The sequence below is a fragment of the Manis pentadactyla genome, chromosome 1, assembly GCF_030020395.1.
Source record: "Manis pentadactyla isolate mManPen7 chromosome 1, mManPen7.hap1, whole genome shotgun sequence".
NCBI lineage: Eukaryota > Metazoa > Chordata > Mammalia > Pholidota > Manidae > Manis > Manis pentadactyla.
In genome coordinates, this window is record NC_080019.1 from 26,584,564 (window position 1) to 26,603,653 (window position 19,090).

The 19,090-nt window shown below is 32.8% G+C and overlaps 1 protein-coding gene across 9 annotated transcripts in view; it reads right to left on the reverse strand.

Annotated features, from left to right (window-relative positions):
- Positions 1-427: 427 nt before the first annotated feature.
- MAP9 (microtubule associated protein 9) overlaps positions 428-19,090 on the reverse strand; it is a 34,660-nt gene continuing 15,997 nt past the window's right edge. For 4 of the 9 annotated variants that reach the window (XM_036887865.2, XM_036887866.2, XM_036887867.2 and 1 more), the window contains exons 7-14: positions 18,733-18,980; positions 15,942-16,012; positions 14,663-14,831; positions 12,765-12,854; positions 11,204-11,365; positions 10,938-11,083; positions 10,632-10,764; positions 428-4,463 (exon numbers count right to left, since the gene is read on the reverse strand). In XM_036887865.2, coding sequence (XP_036743760.2) covers positions 4,338-4,463; positions 10,632-10,764; positions 10,938-11,083; positions 11,204-11,365; positions 12,765-12,854; positions 14,663-14,831; positions 15,942-16,012; positions 18,733-18,980 — 1,145 coding nt within the window. In that variant the 3' untranslated portion in view covers positions 428-4,337. Of the gene's footprint in view, positions 4,464-7,759; positions 7,828-10,631; positions 10,765-10,937; positions 11,084-11,203; positions 11,366-12,764; positions 12,855-14,662; positions 14,832-15,941; positions 16,013-18,732; positions 18,981-19,090 lie in introns of those variants that run through there. The other 5 variants (XM_057496933.1, XM_057496930.1, XM_036887868.2 and 2 more) reach the window with 5 other exon arrangements.

Below are 19,090 nucleotides of genomic sequence, written 5' to 3' on the forward strand. Positions count from 1 at the left end.
ATGTTGTATGACACACACACACATGTATATGTATACACACAGAGGTAGCATGGGAGACAGAGAAACAGGCAGAGGGAACCATATCTCTGCCTCCTTCACTCTCAGCTTAATTTCAGCTACAGGGGAAAATGCACTGAAAGGGAACTGGAGACTGGAAAATAACTACAATTGTCTCTGGGAGACAGGAGTATGCTATTTTTGCTATTTGCATTTTCTAATTATTTGATAATTATATAATTGCATTACCTTTGTAATATATGTAGTGTTTCAAGTAAACATTGTTTTATATCCAGGTTTTCAGTCATTTCTATTAATGATGTATCAGTATAATATGGTTATTTCATCTTTAGTTCACAAATAAAACTCATACATTTCCTAATGTTATGAAATGAAACTTGGCACAGTCAATAAGTATCACCCAATAAAATTAAATTTGAATTATTCACTTTAATTAAGCATTACATGAAAATATGCTACTAAAAAGCAGACCTTAAATACATCTCTTCCAATAATTCTTAAAACAACATCCTAAATTGAATACCAAGAATTTAGTTCACCCAATTTAACATTATACAATTATATGTAACATGTTTCAAAATAATCACATGAAATTTTGAAGTAAAAGAATTCAGAGAAGTCTCCAGTTAAAGTTTTACACAGCATTTATTATTGTCAGTCAATGTACCTAGGAAGTGGACAATTTATCTTTGTATTGTATAGAATGGAAGTATATCGGTTTACTTTTTAAATATAGCACTACTGAAATTGAAGCAAGATTAAATCAGGGAAATTTGAATCCCATACTAGTTTATTTTGACTAACATGCAATTTCTCCCATTTTGTAAAATCTTAGCCCCTGACTCAGGATTTAGGAAATTCTACTATACCCCAACACTGATGTATTGTAGGCACCTAAACAGCTTAGATCTGGTGGATACTTATGGAGGTGGTGGTGGAAGAATAAGGGATCATCTGAGAGGATAAAAATCAACCAAGTTAATAGTGACCACATTTACAAAAGTTAGTATGTAACTTTTATCAGATTGTCAAAATTGTGGAATGATGGGCAGAGCACAAGCAGGAAGCCCGATACCTGAGTTCTAAGTGCAGATTCTCAGTCAGTGTGAGCTTGGGCAAGTCCAGGTCTTTGCAAATCAGTTTTTTTCATCTTAGAAACAGTTTGGGCCAGGTCTATCAAATGATTAAAATCCCTTTCAAATGCATATTATATTACTCTAAGGTATGGACAACTGTGGACACCTAATATTACGAACTGCTTTGGCAACAGTGAAAAACATGTTTCAATACTATCTAAAACAATAAACGGAACTACTAACATTTGCAAAATGTGACACAATACAAACACTGGAATATTATCCCTGAGCAGTTATTTTCTTTCATTAAGAAAATTCAATCTCCTTTTGACTTAAAATACCATAATTCTTTTTATTTGTGCAATACTACTATTTTCTTGGTTATTATGGAACTCTATAAAAGTTTAATTTTTTAATATTTAAATTTCTAGGGATATTTTTTGGTAATGTTTTAGAATACTCATTAAATTCCTATTTTTGAAGTGTCAGCATTCTTCAAGTCCTCAATACCATTTACAAAACTGGAGGTTTAATCTGAAAGTCTATAGGCATTTAGTGTCCTCAATTTAAGACTCCCTTATACACTACTGAAAACTTAATGAACAAATATCTATATTGACATTTGATACTTTTAAAGGAAATACAGGGAAATCATACCCTAATAGGTAAATATATTCAAGAGAGTATCATCAGGCTGGATTCTCCTCTTTGGATCTCAGAAAGTAAACAGTACTATATTTTCACCCAGCTTTCAAATCTCAGGTTCATTTCTGCTATAGGAGAAGAGATTACTTCATGTGACTAGACAACTGAACCAGCACAGGCTGTTATGAACAAGAAATAATATATTATTTATCGTGTAAGACAAAGATTTCCATTTGAGGGATTTCTCATGAGCAACACTAAGAAATTAGTGTTCAAAGTCTTTTTAGGAGGTCCACAGTACAGGTCACCTCTATATTCTCTTTTGAGTGCTATAGTCTAGGCTGGCCAGAAAGCAGAAATTTTTTGTTTGCTAAAAATATGTAATGTCAAAAACTATTAGCAACTCTATGTTAACTTTCTTCTCACAAAAGGTGAGAAGTGGGGAAAGGTAGGGCTCATTGGTAGTAAGAAATAAAACTGAACATTTATTAAATACTTATTATATGCCCTATGCTTCATATTAATTAACTAATCTCATTCAGTTGTCAGAGCAACTAAGAGGGGATAATGGTAAACTACTAAATATTATAATATAAAAGAAAATGAGCAGGAAATTTAAGTAAATATTTAATATGGAATTTGTGTCACACACACTTAGGATTTAATACCCCTAAAAGTTGCTGTACTTTTTTCTATTTTTTTCTTTTCCTTTTCTGTAATTTGCAAATAGCACTTTAGCTCTGAATAGCTAATTCGATACACTAAACAATATATTCTAGTAGGCACTGTGTTTGGTACTATGGGGGACAAGCAGATGAAAAAGAGGCCCTAAATCACATTGATAATACATATTGCTCATAATCATTTCAAATTTTCATGAGTATTTTCCTACTTACAGCAGTATAAAAAGGCTTCCAGTTTTATTTATGAAATTTCTTTTATTTACTGCTGGCACTGATGTGACCTTACAAAGCGAACCTTGACATCTTTTTCTTGCACACACACAGCTGTAAGAAGGTTAATCTTGAGTGTGAAACCCCAAGTGACTATCTAAAAGCCTATGTTCCATAACCTGCTGGGTTTTCTGACATTCTAATACTTGATACAAGATGTCTGACTAATTCCTTAAATATTATGAACTCTTTTTTTATTTTATAGCTCTAATGAGGCTCACCATCCCTAATAACAAAAGAACTATTTCTTAGGGGACAGATAATCTCTGGGTAATGATACACGATTTTAGGATCTGAGAGGTAAATGTATTTATAAGGTTGATATAAAGAGAGGTCTTGATAGAATTTACCATTCTCTGAGGTCACATGAGAACATGAACACATGAATTCTGGAGGGAGACAGACTTAAAATCAGTTCTAATCCCAACTCAGACACATACTAAATGTGTGATAATTATTTGATTTCTCTGTGTCTCAGTATTTAATCTGTAAAATGAGGCTAATAACATCTACCCTGAATAGTTGCTGTAAAGATGAGAAATAACAATGGTAAGGATCTAGCAGAGAGGATACAATAGGTGCTTAGTAAGTACTAATTGTTTATTCTCACTCATTCTTGCATTGCATCATTGGCTAAAGTAGCATTTCACATCTGAGAGTATACAATTGGTCTGTGATAAACCTAGGTAACCAGTTCAAGTATGAGTCCAGTTGTCTACAAGAACATGCAGAGATCAAATAAATAGTCTTTGGACATTTAATATAAATTAATTACTATATAGCTATCTTCTAAATATAAACTATAAGACTATGGATTACTTAAGAGAATAAAATTGCCTTTACCACCTTTATGTAGTTTGGAAAACAATAGTGATAATGACCTTGAACTCTTATGGAATTTCCATAACTAATGTGTAAGTGTATCACTACCATGAAATTAATAACTTTTAGTATCACTATCACTGTAATAATAAAGTGAGATGGAATTTATAAAGACAAGTTTCAGAGGTCCACTCATTATAAAATTCCTGATTGTCATGTAAGCCTGGAACAGAGAAAGTATACTTCATACTAAAACATCAGGCAAAATTATTAAAATCTAAGAAATTGTCTTGCTGATTAAAGTTCTACTGAACTAATGTCTTAATTGACCAAAATGCTAACTTGCACAGCACAAATTCACTGTTTGGGCTAAGAATATTTTAGAAGAAATAATAAATGCTAACTCCCCATTCATTTTAAAACTTGAATCTAAATGCATAATTATTCACAATTATTTATATGATTATGGTACCTAAATGGTTTCCTTTTTATTACTGGTAATAATAACACTTCAGTAACTTGCACAGTGTAATAAAAGTGATCACGGATTGTCTGACTGTAAGAATTATCAGGACATAAGAGGAATGCATTTTAATGCTAAGAGCAATCTGATTATTAGCTTTTCATTTGAGGCAGTTTACAGTTAAAAAAATGCTTTCAGTGCTTTCACTGATTAAGCTCCAAAGCATCGTTTTTCATTGTCAGCAGAAGTGGCTAGTATTTAATTAAAATAGACTCTTTTCACTAAGAACAATGGAATGAATAGTTTTAAAGCCATGGCTAACATTGGTGAATTGATAAATTACTAAAGTAAGAATTAGAATTATCGAAACACTTTTGAGAAGACAGTTTGGCTTGGAGGGCTCCATGGAGGAAGTGTCTCATTTTCAAGAAACGAATGATGCTTCTTTTGTTTTCGTTCAATTCTTTCCTGCCTTTCTTTCTTTTCCTAAAAATAAAATAGAAAACTATAAATTTACATAGACATATGAACACATTTCCAAATCAAGTTGCTTGCTAAAGAATAAAGTAATCCATTGTAGGATATTTAAATATCATCTCCTAGTTTAATTGGCTATGAAGTACTAGCAGCTAGTGAATTGATGACTCATTTACAAGTATACTACTAGGTATTAATGCAAAAATTAATTTTTTAATACTTAAAGTCATATTTAAAAAGCATTATGTAAAATAGGGAAAAAAATCTATAATTATATAACTTAGAATAATTGTGAGAAGTTAGCAATGAATTTCTGAAAACAGATTCTTAGAAGTAGTTTACTGGGTGCAAAGGCTAAATATGCCATGGCAGAATGGGATTTGCAAATTTTTTACAAATTGTTGAAAACTGAGCCTCATATTTCTTTGCTTAATATTGAGTTTGAGCACATGTCCATTTCCTTAACCCTTGTGTGAGTTTTCTTCTCGATCATTCAGCTCACCTAACCGCACGGATGCAGTATCGGTGCTTTGGCGGGTGTTCATGGAAGCATTACCTTTGCAGTAAACATATTATATTACTTTTAGTCCTTAATTTTTACAAAATATATTAAGACATATTTCAGCCATTGACAAATGTTTTTAAGAAGATAATCAAAACCTGTGAACCCACTGCCTTATGAACTTAAACATGACGGAGACCTCTGAAGCTCCCTGTGCCACTCCCTTGTCACACTTCGCTTCTTCTCCAGCCCAGGGAGGTCGTTACTCTGCATTTGATGCTTATCATGGCTGTGCATCTCTTAATACTTTTATTACACATGTATTCATTCCCAAAGAACGAATAATTCTGTTTAAACTTTTGTTTAACAAGTTATCATGCTATACATTCTTCTGCAGCTTCCTTTTTTTATTCGTATTTCTAAGATCCATCCTTATGGAACTGTATGTAGTTCACTGATGCACAGAATTCCACCATATCAGCATATCACCACGTATTAACCTATTTTTTTGTTGAAGACATGGTATTTCACTTCTTTCCAGGCAAAGACAATGCTGCTATAAACATGCCTGTGTTATTTCTTGTGCTTATAAGCCAAGATTTTTAGCCAGTAAAAGTGCTGTAGGGTGAATATGTTAACTTAGCTGGACAATGGCGATTTATTCTCCAAAGCAGCTATAGGAATTCACCTCCAACCAGCACCTACACTGATTTTTTATTTTGATGTGTTAATGATTTTAAATTCAGTATCTATTCATCCTTTCCTTTCCTGTGTGGTTTTTTATAGCCCTTCTAGGTTTAAAAGGCATCTCGACCCCATGAAATTTGATATTACTTTTTAAAAATTTCTTCTATTATTTGGCATTTTATACTTAACAGTTTAATTCTTCTGGAGTTTCTATTTCTGTAAGGTACTTTGAAGTGATTTTAGGTCCAAATATCACACAAATAATCCTACTGTTATTTCCTTGCATCTTTTGTGTTATTTTATTATATAGCACATCCTTCCACGTAATAGATTCTGAGGTGGCCTGTGGGGTTGTTATTCCACTGGTACTATTCTGCTTCAATTTGTGTTTATTCATCAGCTGTTAAGCACTGAGATCTTACTCCAGGCCAAGCAGTATATTGAGTACCAAGTATAAAGTGATTATGAAATCCAAGCACACAGATACAGTCCTTGCCCCTCAGAGTACTTTCAAAATGGACAGGTAACAAATAAACAAGAGATAGTTTCACATTGTGTGAATTTATACAAAACATATAAAGAAACTGTTGTGATTGCTGAAGAATAAAAGGGAGGACTTACTTTCAAAAAAAGGTGGATTTGGAGAAAATTACTTTAAAGTGAGACATGATGGGTAAGGGATGCCATTTGTGACAGGCATGGGGAGACAGCATTTCAAGCAGGGAGAACAGTGGGTGCAGGGAGGCTCTGATAAGTGGGAAAAAATTGGGGATGTGACAAGAAACAAGAGCCAGTTACTGACACTTGCTGGGAGATGGTATTAGAAGAGAATAAAAAGGTGATGAGTAGGATTGTATGGGGCCTTCCAGGCCATGGGAACATACAGAACATAGGCAAAAGAAGGGAGGCCAGTGAGTGACAGCAAGAAACAAGGCAGAAACTAGGGGAGCAGAAGAGCTGGGGTAGGAGAGTTGCAAGAAGAAGGGGAAACTGCCTGAGTAGAAAGCTGAGTGTCCTCAGAAACAGGGCAAAAAAAAACACTTCTGATCGGTTAGATGGTCTAGCGAAACTGTAGTTTGAGAGAATGGTTCTGGCATAGTGATGGCAAAAGAGATTATATGTTGTAAGACAGGAGTGTGAGGAGGGTGAAAGGGTACAGAGAACTAAGGAAGTGCAAAGAAAACATTAAAAAAGTTTAGCTACAAATAAAAGAGCTGTGCAATGTGGAAGCTTTATTGCCTGATAGCAACAGATGCAGCAGAACTGTTGCTACCAGGCAATGAAATATAAACTTGCCATTCTACTCTCCTGTGAACCAGCATTCTTCTCTCCTGAGTTATTACCATTATGTTCAGGATATTTAATCTTGAAACTCTTCATTCCTCATTTCCTTCCAGATAAGCTTCATTTTGGTATAATAAAAATGTGAGAATATGGGAGATAATATTTCCACATTTTTATTATACAAAAATGAATTTTAGAACCATTGCTTCATACTGCATATACTCCCTTCAAATAAATGACTGAGTCTCTAAGGATTAATATGAAATCTAAACACTAATTTAGGATACTTGAAATGTTACCAGTACTTAGTCTTTTCATCCTGCAGCTCAGATTGTCTCTCCACTTCTCCAAGTCTCTGCTAATACTACAAACTTTAGGGGTTTCCTCATATTGCTGACTTCCTGAAAGAGCAATAGTATCAGGGAACCCTTGGAAAATCCTGCTTCTGCAGACTGAATGGCTTGGAAGAGGTGGCACTTTGGTAAATTGTTAGATGTCTAAGCTTCTCTCAACCGTACATGTATGGAGTTGATGTCTCAAGGAGAATACAAAAATGTAAGGTTTCATTAGCATACAATTATTCACACATAATGAAAGAAATGAAGAGAAGTACAAGATTTTTTTTTGTCTTAATATCTTGTTCTATGTTATGAAAATGTTTTGCATACTTGCTACTCTTAGTAAAGCAAAGAGGGGACCTCCTTGAAGAATCCTAATTGAGAAAAGAAAAAAGCTGTAATTGAATCACTGTCACTCATTATAGTATCTGAGAGAGAGCAAGGCGGGAGAAAAGCAGCGAGCAGGCTATGCCCACAGACACTGACTGAACAAACCTTTTCTTGTCCATTCCATTTAACATGAGGAGAGGAACTTGAAACAGTTTGAATTTAACAGCAGGTACTAAAAGTCAGGACAGGAAATAAGCAATTAATTATTGACCTTAATATCAATTAAGATAGATCAGTAATGTTATCTTCAGTAATAATTAGAAGAGCCTTGTTAAAAAGTCCTTCTGACTGTTGTCTGTTAGAGACTAAACCTTTTATTAATTTTCTTATTAAAGATAACTATGAATTAATCTGGGAACCAGCATGAAGAAGAGTCTTATACCTGATCTTTGGCTACAATTTTCCCTCAAAATAATTATTCATCAATTCCTTACCCAAGCTAGAATGCATATCAAAATTTTGAGATGTCACTTTACATGAAAATTGAAGTCATCACTTCCATATAGAGATATTTTTCCATTCTGTCTGCAAATGAATTTCAGTAAGAAATTGGTAATAGGAAGTAGATCTGTAGTATGTTGTATATGGATGTTTTTATGGATCAAACTGTATTTGCAGAGGTTATACTACACATCAAAAGAAGTTATTTGCATCTTAGGTCTTTGATGAGGTTTTGTTTTGTAGAGGACTGATGAATGACTAAATACTAGTGACTAAATTATTAGTGACTGAGAAAGTGAGTAAGTACTACAATAAAACATAATACATCTAGTGTGACAAGTTATTAAGGAAATGTTAGTCTATTTTCAAGAGTATTTGAAAATAAAATGGAAACCTTAAACTTATACATTTAATTATGCTAAGTAATGCTAGCAGTCAGTATATTTCTCCTTAATATAAGACTTTTCATAGAATAAAGCATTTATTTTTCATAAAGCATTAAGAGTTTTATCTAATGAAAACATCATGGAATATGACATTCCTTATTTAAACTGCTGAACCAATTTTGATCACCATATTTTATTACTATTTTTCCTCATGGAAATAGCATATATAGTAGCACTAAAGCCAACACATAAACCACCATATATCCTATTGGTATTTTTTATTAGGATTGCATGAAACTTATAAAGTACTTCCAGGAGAACTGACATATTTATAACATCATTATAAGATTGAGTGCTTCTATCCAAGCGCAGCTTTGATCCATTTTCTCAAGTCTTCACTTGTATCTTTCAGGAGTGTTATAGTTTACCTCATATTGGTCTTTCACATTTAAGTTTATTCCTATGTGTTTCATCTTTTTATCCTATCTTTAAAGAGCTGTTTTGGGTCTCACATGCCTCTCTAGCTGTTTTTGATTCTAAAGTTTATGTGGACAAATAGACAATAATATCAGAAATACTTTGAAAGAAAAGCTATCAAGGAAGATTAATTCAAACAGATATGAAGACATATAAAGTCTTGATGATTAAACAGTGTTGTACTGCACTATGCACAATAAAATTGACCAATGGAGCAGAAAATCAAGAAACAAACCTAAAAATCTGAGGATGTATTATATAATAAAGATAATACCTCATATCAATGGATAGAAGATGGGCTACCTTATAAGAGATACATTTGGAAAAAAATGCATTTGGAATCACTTCCTACCATAGATCGGAATAAATTCTAAGTAGACTAAATGCTAAAGTGTTAAAGATATTAAAATCATAAAGTTATCAGAAGAAAAATGGGAGCACTTTTGAAGGTCTTTTCAACTATGCCTGAAAATCAGAACCCAGAAGAAAAGATTGATAGATATGACATTAGAAAATAAAATTAAAAATTTCATAGCATAAAATACCATATGCAAAATTGAGAGACCAACAAAATAATGGGAAAATTTTTTTAACTCAGAAGTGACAGGCTAATCTCCTTAGTATATAAAAAAGCTTCTAGAAATCAGTGAGAAAAAGGCCAAAAGAAAAATATGCAAAGTCTATGAATTGACAATTTACGGGAAAAATAAAATACAAATGATTCTTATACAAATGAAAAGAATAAATTCTAAGTAGACTCAATCCTAACCAGAGCAATGAAACTACAAAATACCCTGGATGATATTTTTAAACTAGCAGATTGGCATGAATTCAGAAAAAGTTTGATAGGAAACCGTTTTTGAAAAAAACCTTATTAGATCCTAAATCCCATGAAGTTTTGCACATTTTGATTGCTGAAACAGGGTATGTATTAACTACTCATATGACTAGGTCATCTACTCACGTAAAGTACCTACTCATATGAATGTATTACTTATTCAAAAATTTAAAAGAGCATGTTTATATCAATATTTTAAGACAGAAAACAGCATTTTTCTTGACATCAATGAAAAGTTACTACAACATAAGTACCCTGAAACAAAAAACATAATAAATAAATAAATAAATAAATAAAATCCCACTAGATATTTTCCTCCCAAACTTCATACTTGCTTCCTTTTGTTAAAAAACACCTATATAGACCTTCTTAAGGTCATCTGAAAGATCAAAAGAGAATAAAAACTGGAATAATTATTTTACCATTAAATTCATGTTATTGTGTGTCATGACTAAGTTCCACCCAAAATTATCTAGCAGGCTTCAATAGTATACTTGTCAGTTTTCTATGATTTTAGATGTAAGAATCACTACAAAGGAAGAATGGGCCTGCCAGGTAATTGACTAAATGTAGATAGGCAGGTAAGGAAGACTATAATGACTCAAGTTTTAAGCCTCAATGCTTTAGGGTACAGGAGAAGCACTAATAGACATGAGTAAACCAAGGAAAATATAAAGGAGAGAATATGTAGTATGTAGGGAGAATGAATTCAACAAGGCAGCTTGCAGGTAGACAGGATCAATAGGCAGGGACAAATAGAACTGGAGTTAGAGACAGAAAAGGCATGAAAAACGTCATTAAAAAGCCACAGGTGCATTAGGAAACAACACCTACCAGCCACTTTTCATACTCATCAATAGCCTGTTTATCTTTGTCTCTTTTCTCAGCTCTTTTTAATTCTTCTTTTCTTTTCTCATTTATTTTCTCTTTTTCCTTTTCTTTGAAGAAAGCTTCCTTTCTTTCATTCCTATGTAGATAGTATAAAACACTGGAAGGTTAAAGGACAATATATAATAAGGATTGCCTAATATATCTTTGCAATAATGAAACTGAGAAGCATTAGTGAATTTCAAGTAACTACACTTCAGAAACACCCAAAGTTTTAACTAATTTAAAATCTACCAAAACATTTGTGATTACCATTTTTCAACAGCAGTTAAGTTATCCTTCCTTTTCTCAGCAACAATTTCCTCCTCTTTCTGTTTCTTTGCTCTTTCATATTCTTTCTCCTTTTTATTTTTTTCTTTAAGATATTCCATCTTTTTCTCTTTCCATCTTTCAAAAGCCTGAAAAAGTTCAGAATCATTTTCTTATTGAATGACTATTGTAAGAAAAACAGTTAATCACTAATTTAGACTTCAAATACTTAAAAATAATTCCGAAACACATTCAAATGTATTGAATACTTGTAGTGCTTCTCCTTTCCTCACAGCATTTTCTTCCTCGGTTTTCTTCTTGTTTTTGTCCTCAAGCCTTTTTTTTGCTGCTATTTTCTTTGCTTCCTTTTCCTTCATGGCCTTCCAGGCCTCAAATGATGCTAAGGCTTCTTCTCTCTTAGCCACTCTTTTCTGTTTTGGAAAAATAATAGACAGCATATGTATATATGCATATGTATATATGCAAATAGACAAATATGGGTAAGTACGGACATACACATATGTATTCATCTTTAATTCCCTTTGTATTTATAATATATATATATATAAAAGTTATGTTTCAAGGCAGGCCATTTATTTAGAATGTATAAAAAAATGTTATCTGAATTCTTCATTGCATTTTTCTAAAAACATTTATCAGTTATTGATCTACTTCTTTCATGGGAAGGAACATTCTTTTTTCTGGCAGTGTACTAAAGAAATGTTATCAAAATAAACCATATGAGGCTGAGTAGTACTGCAAAATGCTCATAGTAAAATATTTAATTAAAAGAAATATATCAGGAAAGTTACAGGCTTTATAAATTAAGTCAGAGTGAGGTAAATTGGCTAAGTCACACAGTAAGTCACATATCTTTGCTTGGAACTCAAGTTCTGACTGATACCAAAGCAAAATCTTGCTACAGAAGTGTATCCCAAATGTGGAAAAGATGCACCATGTTGGAAAGTATGTAGGTGAGTGTATGGCAAGTATGTTATTATTTTATTTACTTTTCTATGTTTGCCTTACAGTATTGCTTAATGTTAAATGATATAAAGCTTTGCTATGGAGAAAATATAATTCAGAAATAAAAATACTGCCTCTCTCATGGAGTTGTGAAGATGGGATGAGAAAGTGTCTGACATTGGCCGCAGCAGTAATGCTGCCAACACCGTGCCACCCCTGCATGGCAGCTCCACGCAACCTGTGCCCTGGGGAAATGTTTCCTTCTAAACCCATGGTAGTACTGAATAGAACAATCAAGGGTTTTTTTTCAGGGCTTTCACTTTAGAAGATGGGAAAGAACTGAGCATGTTGCAGGCTGTTAGGCAGAAGCTAGAGGTAAACACTGAAGTACAGGGGAGACTCAAACAGGAGCTCACTTCCAGGCATGGGAAGGATATGGGACAAAAACTCAGGTAGAGGTTGGTCTGGAAGATCTGTATAAAATTCAAGATAGAAACTAGGAAAACTGAAGGTTAATGTCTACTGACTGTATTCTTGGCTAAGTTGTAATATTGAAGTCAGTTTGTAAGAATGAAATAGGTTGGTGGTCACAAGCAGCAGTGAGTTCATCATCAGTAGTGCCAAAGCTATTCCACCACATATGAAAAATAAAAATCTCTGTGTATCAGTGTTCAGATAAAATGGTTATATTTATATGAAACTAAAAATGTAAAAGTACCAGAGAAGCAAAATCAGAAATCAATTCTTTTATACAGAAGTTATTTTGCCAGTTAAAAAACAGTTGATTAAGAAATGTTAAATACTCAGAGACATTATACTGACTAAAAAATCCAGAATCTTTATCACTCCTGTATTTCAAAATACCTGTTCATTTTGGATCCTTAAGTTTTCACTTTCAATCCTTTTAATTCTGTGCATTTCATGTAAATATACATTCTTCTTTTCTAACCACTCCTATGAGAACAAGGAAAAGGTTATATCATACTCAGTTTCCCAAATGAATTGAATTCTTACCTTTTTCTGAAATAATGAGATTAAAACTTTAAAAAAGCAAAACAAAATTTATTAATTCTATGTAAATCAGTACCATTTAAATTTTTCTGACAATATTCTCATATACATGGGTAAGCATGAATTAAGAAAATTATATGTATATGTTACCTTTCTAATTTTAACAACTGATTTCAGAGTTGAATATAATGGCTACATATATTAACATTTGTCTCTGAAATTCAAACGCACAATTTTCTAAAGTATACTGTTCTGTATAAGAAACAAGCCAAAAAAAAAACTTCTTTGGAATTGTGAAAAAATTAGGAAAGTTTTTGTCTGTGTAAGCATAATTCAAATACAAACTCTCAGAAAAAAAATTCTTTTTGTTCAAAATAACATAAATTTGAAGGAGAAAATGTATAAAAATATACATACCTTAATGCTTTGGTTATGTAACTATACTCCTATTATGTTAATGTGTGCGCACAACTGAATTAGTAGTTTAAAACCTATACATGCTGAAGTTACTCTAAAAGAAGATATGTCAAAGAAATAATCAATCTTCCCAGGTTTTCTTCTGCCTGCTACTTCTATAGCTTTTCTTCTTCCTACCTAATTACAACCTTTAAATAGAACTCGTGCCACATGTCGAATTTACCGAGTATCATAATTCTTCCAAGTGGTAAAGATACCTCAAGACAAACGCTGGGCATAGAAGCCACAGGGCATAAATATGCAAAGAAGTAAAAAGCTAACCTTTTCAAACAATAAGGCTTCTCTCTTACTTACCAACTTAACATTTCCCTGTATGGCCCCGGAAGATGACTGGTTAGCCAGAGACGGGTAAGATTCCTCAAGGGAGGAACAACCTAAGACAGGCACAGTCGCAGGGGGGCCATCAGGTGAGAAAATGGGGATCAGCAGAGGTGAGGCTTAGAACCTCCCCCCTCATGTTCTGAGAGAAATCTTCTGCATACATGGATGTTTATTGCCCTTGTCTAGCTCGGATTAACACATAGTCTACAGGCACACACCTGATCATCTACAATTGCTCTCTTACAACACTAAACTCTGTTTTCTACCTTTATCTCGTATCTACCTACCACTTCAGCATTTTATTAAAAATAATAATAATAAAGAGAGAAATGTGGTATCCACATATAAATCAAGTTTAAAAATCAAATGAATATTCATATTTGAACTGACTGTTTATAGTTCATAATGCATGAACAAAACCAAAAGCTTCTCTGATGACTGCCCTTGTAATGTTCACCATGTAACTTATTCACAATGTAAGAATTTGTTCTCCATGTAAGAACTTGTTCGTTATGCATCAGAAGATTGGAGACTGACGAAAATTAGGCTTGGGGTGGATTAATGATTGTGCATTGAATATTGACCCCCCTATACAGAATTTTATTGTTGTTAACAACTATTTGATCAATAAATATGAGAGATGCCCTCACAAAAAAAAAAAATATATATATATACATACCTTAATAATATTTTGCTCTTATTATATTTTTATAAATTGCCATGGCATATATCTTTCTTTAAAAGCAACTATAATCAGTTAAGCAAAGCTTAGAAGAATATAATTTAGAAAAAAAAAAACTTTGGCTTGTTCATATATTATAAAGGAAAACCTTTCCAAAAAAGTTAGGCATTAAATATCATTTCTGAGGGGGTCATTTTATTCCCTGATAAACAGGTAGCATTATGTAAGTGATTAATACTAATTAAAATATATATATATTTTCCTTTTTTACCTGATAAACAGCTGCCCTTATGTTGTCTGCTCTGTCAGGTTCTGTCTTCTGTTTCAGGGAGGGCTTTTGGTCTAAGACTTTCAAGGTCCCTAAATAGTGAGAAGAGGTAGTTGTCAATGGACTTCTCCTCACAGAAGTAGATTTCTTTAAAAACTCAGTGGTCATTAATCTGAAAAGATACAAATGAATCAAGATAAAATATTAAAACTGTACTTGGTAAAAGAAAGATTTATTAGAATTTGTGATTGGTATATTTGAAAACAACATTATAAGTTAATGTTATTTATAATACTTTATAATACTATAATACAAAGTATAATTACTGTGAAAACACTGTTCAGTATAGTCTTTTCTTGGTATACAAAGAGTCTCATTCTACATAATTTAAATTTTAAGACTTTAAGTTATATAGCTTCAAAGATTGTTCTTTTTAAGGTATTTGTTATTAGAACACTTTAAAGAAATATATACTTCATTTCAAGTTACATGGAAAGAACAATTATTAATAAAGTAGGTTTTAAAGTTCCTTATATTATTTTGTTACATAACTACTCTAACTGTAAAGTTAGAATAGTATCCTTGATTTGAGTTGGCAGAAAATTTGCTCTGCTGTTTTGGTAAATAAGGTTTATGGCACCACAGCAGTTGTGATGCATACTGTGTATGGCTACTCCTAGCTACAACAGCAGAACAGTAGTTACAACAGAAACTGTATGGCTTACAAAGCCTAGCTTACGTACTAACTGGCAATCTACAGAAAAAGTTTGCTGACTCCTGCACCATTTGATTAATGTTAATTTGATAAATTATAATTTAAAAGATTCATAAGGTTTTGATTAACACTTATGAGTCAGGCATTCATTATCATCAATATGAAAAAAGCTACACAGATTCTTATAATTTTAATAAAACAATTTAGTCCATAGAACTTCAAAGCTTTGAGTACAATTTTCATGTGTTAGAAAGACACTTAAGAGAGAAGTATAATGCTGGACTTCAGTTTTATTTCCACTTTATATCTACTGTCTCAGGACAATATAGGAGAAAGAAACTCTATCCCATAAGCAATGTAGAATATAAAGAATCCCTAATTTATTCCTTTTTACAGAAGATTATAATCAACTGAGGGAGTTTAACATTAAGCAACTTACCCATTTATCTTATAAGGTATAAATAAGAGAAAATCAAGTAACAGCAAATAAAATTTACAGAAGTTAAATTAGAACTAGCTTTGATGGAATGTAAACCGGTAAGTGAGGAATAATGATAACTTTGTTACCTGCCAGATGCACTGGATGCTCTATTATTTGTTGACTTTTTATTCTCCAGATTTCTATCTTCAATTGTTTTCTATTAAACAGAAAAAGCTAGAGTGGATTACTCACCATAGCCATCACAGTTAAGCTTAGAGGCCAAAGTACCAGTAAATCAATGTTTTTTAAATATCTACTGGGTGTCAAGCACAGTAGTCAATGGAAACAAATAAGGATATTATAGTTTAGAGAGGGTTGACTGACAATAAACACGTAAACAAATGTGACTCATGAAGGAGATAAACTAGGGCCCGGTGATGGAGAGTGCCTAGCATGGAGTGAGGGGCAGCGGCCAGGGAGGATCTCCCTGAGGGTTTGACACCAGAGCTAAAATAGATGAGCAGGAAGGTGCCACATGAAGATCTATGGAAAGAATAAAACAGTAAGTGCTAAAAGCCAGAGAAGGGAAAGAGCTAGGTACTTTTTTTTTTCTTTCCTAATTGGTATGTTCCTAGTGCTTGAGGGAAACCACTGTATTTGAGAGAAATTGGATCAATAAATTCCCTTGTTAAGTTTATCTTACAGAATTATATAAAGGACTGAGTGTGGGTAATGACAATGTCTCCCACAAGAAAGAAACATCATGAGACCACAAATCAAGCCTACACCCAGCAATCCCCACCCCCATCTGGTGCCCCATTCTTAAGAGCCTTAAAAGACAGAATCCTAAGCCCTTAAGAGCACCTCCTGAGGATGTCTGTAGTCCTCTTTCTTTAAGTGTGTACTTAAAAAAAATTTTTTTTTATTTTGGTGACATTACTTTTGAGAAACAAAAAATGTGAATGGTGCTGCAGTACAGAAAATGGCATGGAGAGTGGAGGAATACATGGTCAGAGAAGAATCATGTGGGTCTCTAGGAATAGTAAGAAATTTGCATTTATTCTATGAGGAGAGTCCGACAAAGAGACCTTAGCAGGGGAATGATTTATACTTAAGAAAGACCACTCTGTAGAGAATAAGAATAAAGCCAAGGATGCAGAGAAAAGAAAAATGATCTTACTTGTTATATATAAATTGCCTGTTCTAATTTAGAATTAGAACATTAATAAGAATTTGAATTAATAAGAAAATTAACAGATTCATTTATTTTCCACTAGGTAAGGACTATCTATAATCCTTTTTTCCTGTCAAATAAAATATGAAGGAAACTAGTACATTCAACTTGAATAAACTCCTTTCCAAAGTGATCACAGCCATTTATTATTATTTATTAGTATTTCTAAGACCCTGACTATAAATTCCAGACTACTTTTCTTCCTTTTGAGAACTAACTTTTCTATTTTAACATTTTATATAAAAACATTTCAATAAATATTATAATATTTCTATTATAAGAGACAGATGAGTGCTGGAATTAAAGTGAGAGAACAGATGTAAACACATTCCTAAGTTGGCATTAGCACATTTTCCTAAGAAAAGTGGTTAAGAAAATATACCTGGAACATGACTTAATGAACCTTCTCCATAAATTTTAATAAAAAACTATTATTCCGTATTATACAAGTGCTATTCAACCACAAGTTTTTCAGCTAGCACTGTTTTCTTCTTCAATAACAAATACACATAGCCCCCAGCTGTTTATAAGAAATAAAGAATAAATTCAGAAGAAATAAAGATGAAAATTGCTAGACCATAAATTTTAAAAGTATAGTACTTTGGTGTAGTATAGTGTAGGAATAAATGATCCTACACATAATAAATCTGGTTCTCAAAGTTTATAATATTCCTGATAATGACCTTGTCCACCCATTTAAACAAATATGGATATTGATAAACATTTCTTATAGATTTCCATTAAAGTTTATAAAATATTTAAAAAGTGATTTCTCAAGGCGTAACTTTTACTAATTCAAAACCTCAGAAACTGTTCCAAATGGCTGCCTTTTTATAACAGGAAGACCTATAGAAGCCCACCCACTTTCAGGTATATATTTCTGTGACATTTAAAAGTACATTATGATCACATACATTTGGATAATTTTTAATGCAACATTGTGTTTTATTATATTCACCGCAAACCTTCCCTGAAATTAAAATTCTATTGAATTAATAAATAACTACTTGACAATATAATACCAATACCAAAAGATGAGTTTTCCAGAGATAATTTATTTAAAGATAAAATATTTAAAAGTTCTATTTCTGGACAGCAAATTGGTGCAACTGCTGTGGAAAACAGTATGGTGGTGGAGGTTCTTTAAAAAACTAAAAATAGAAATACCATTTGACCCAGGAATTCCACTCCTAGGAATTTACCCTGAAGAAAACAAAATCCCTGATTCAAAAAGATACATGCACCCCAATGTTCATCGCCACACTGTTTGCAATAGCCAAGATATGGAAGCAACCTCAGTGTCCTCAATAGATGACTAGATAAAGAAGATGTGGTACATATATACAATGGAATATAATTCAGCCATGAAAGGGAAAGAAATCCTACCATTTGCAACACAACATGGATGGAACTAGAGGGTATTACGCTCAGTAACATAAGCCAGGCAGAGAGAGACAAATAATATATGATTTCACTTATTTGTGGAATATAAAAACAAAGCAAAACAGCATTAGACTCATAGACACTGAGAAGTGACTAGTGGTCACCAAGGGGGAGGGGAGTGGGTGGGGATGAGGGAGGAGGACTGTTGAACCATTGTGGCATACATTTGATAAAATAAAAAGAATAATAAAATTTAAAAAAGAGTTAGAAATAAAGTTCTGTTTCAAGCTTTAAGCTGTAGTATAACTTTATATAAATACCTTTGCAGATTCCGCTGCGTTGGTAGATATTAAGATACCCTGAGATTCTAATACTGGAGGATCAACTATTAGGTCGTCATTCAGAATCGATTCAGCTTTCTCCTTTTCTTCTTTAAGGTCATTAGTAATCACTTGACTTTCCTTGGATTTCTCAAATGCAGTAGTAACAAGGTCTATCAAAAATGAATTTTCTTCATTTTCATTTGATTTTAAAGAATTATGGCTTTCAGTGAGTTCTTCAGTCTGATCTATTTTGAGACAGATAACAGAACTGTAACTCCCTTCTGAATTAATAAGGTGATTAACAGATTCATTTCCTTTCCACTAGATGATGTCTATAATCCCCTTTTCTTGCAAA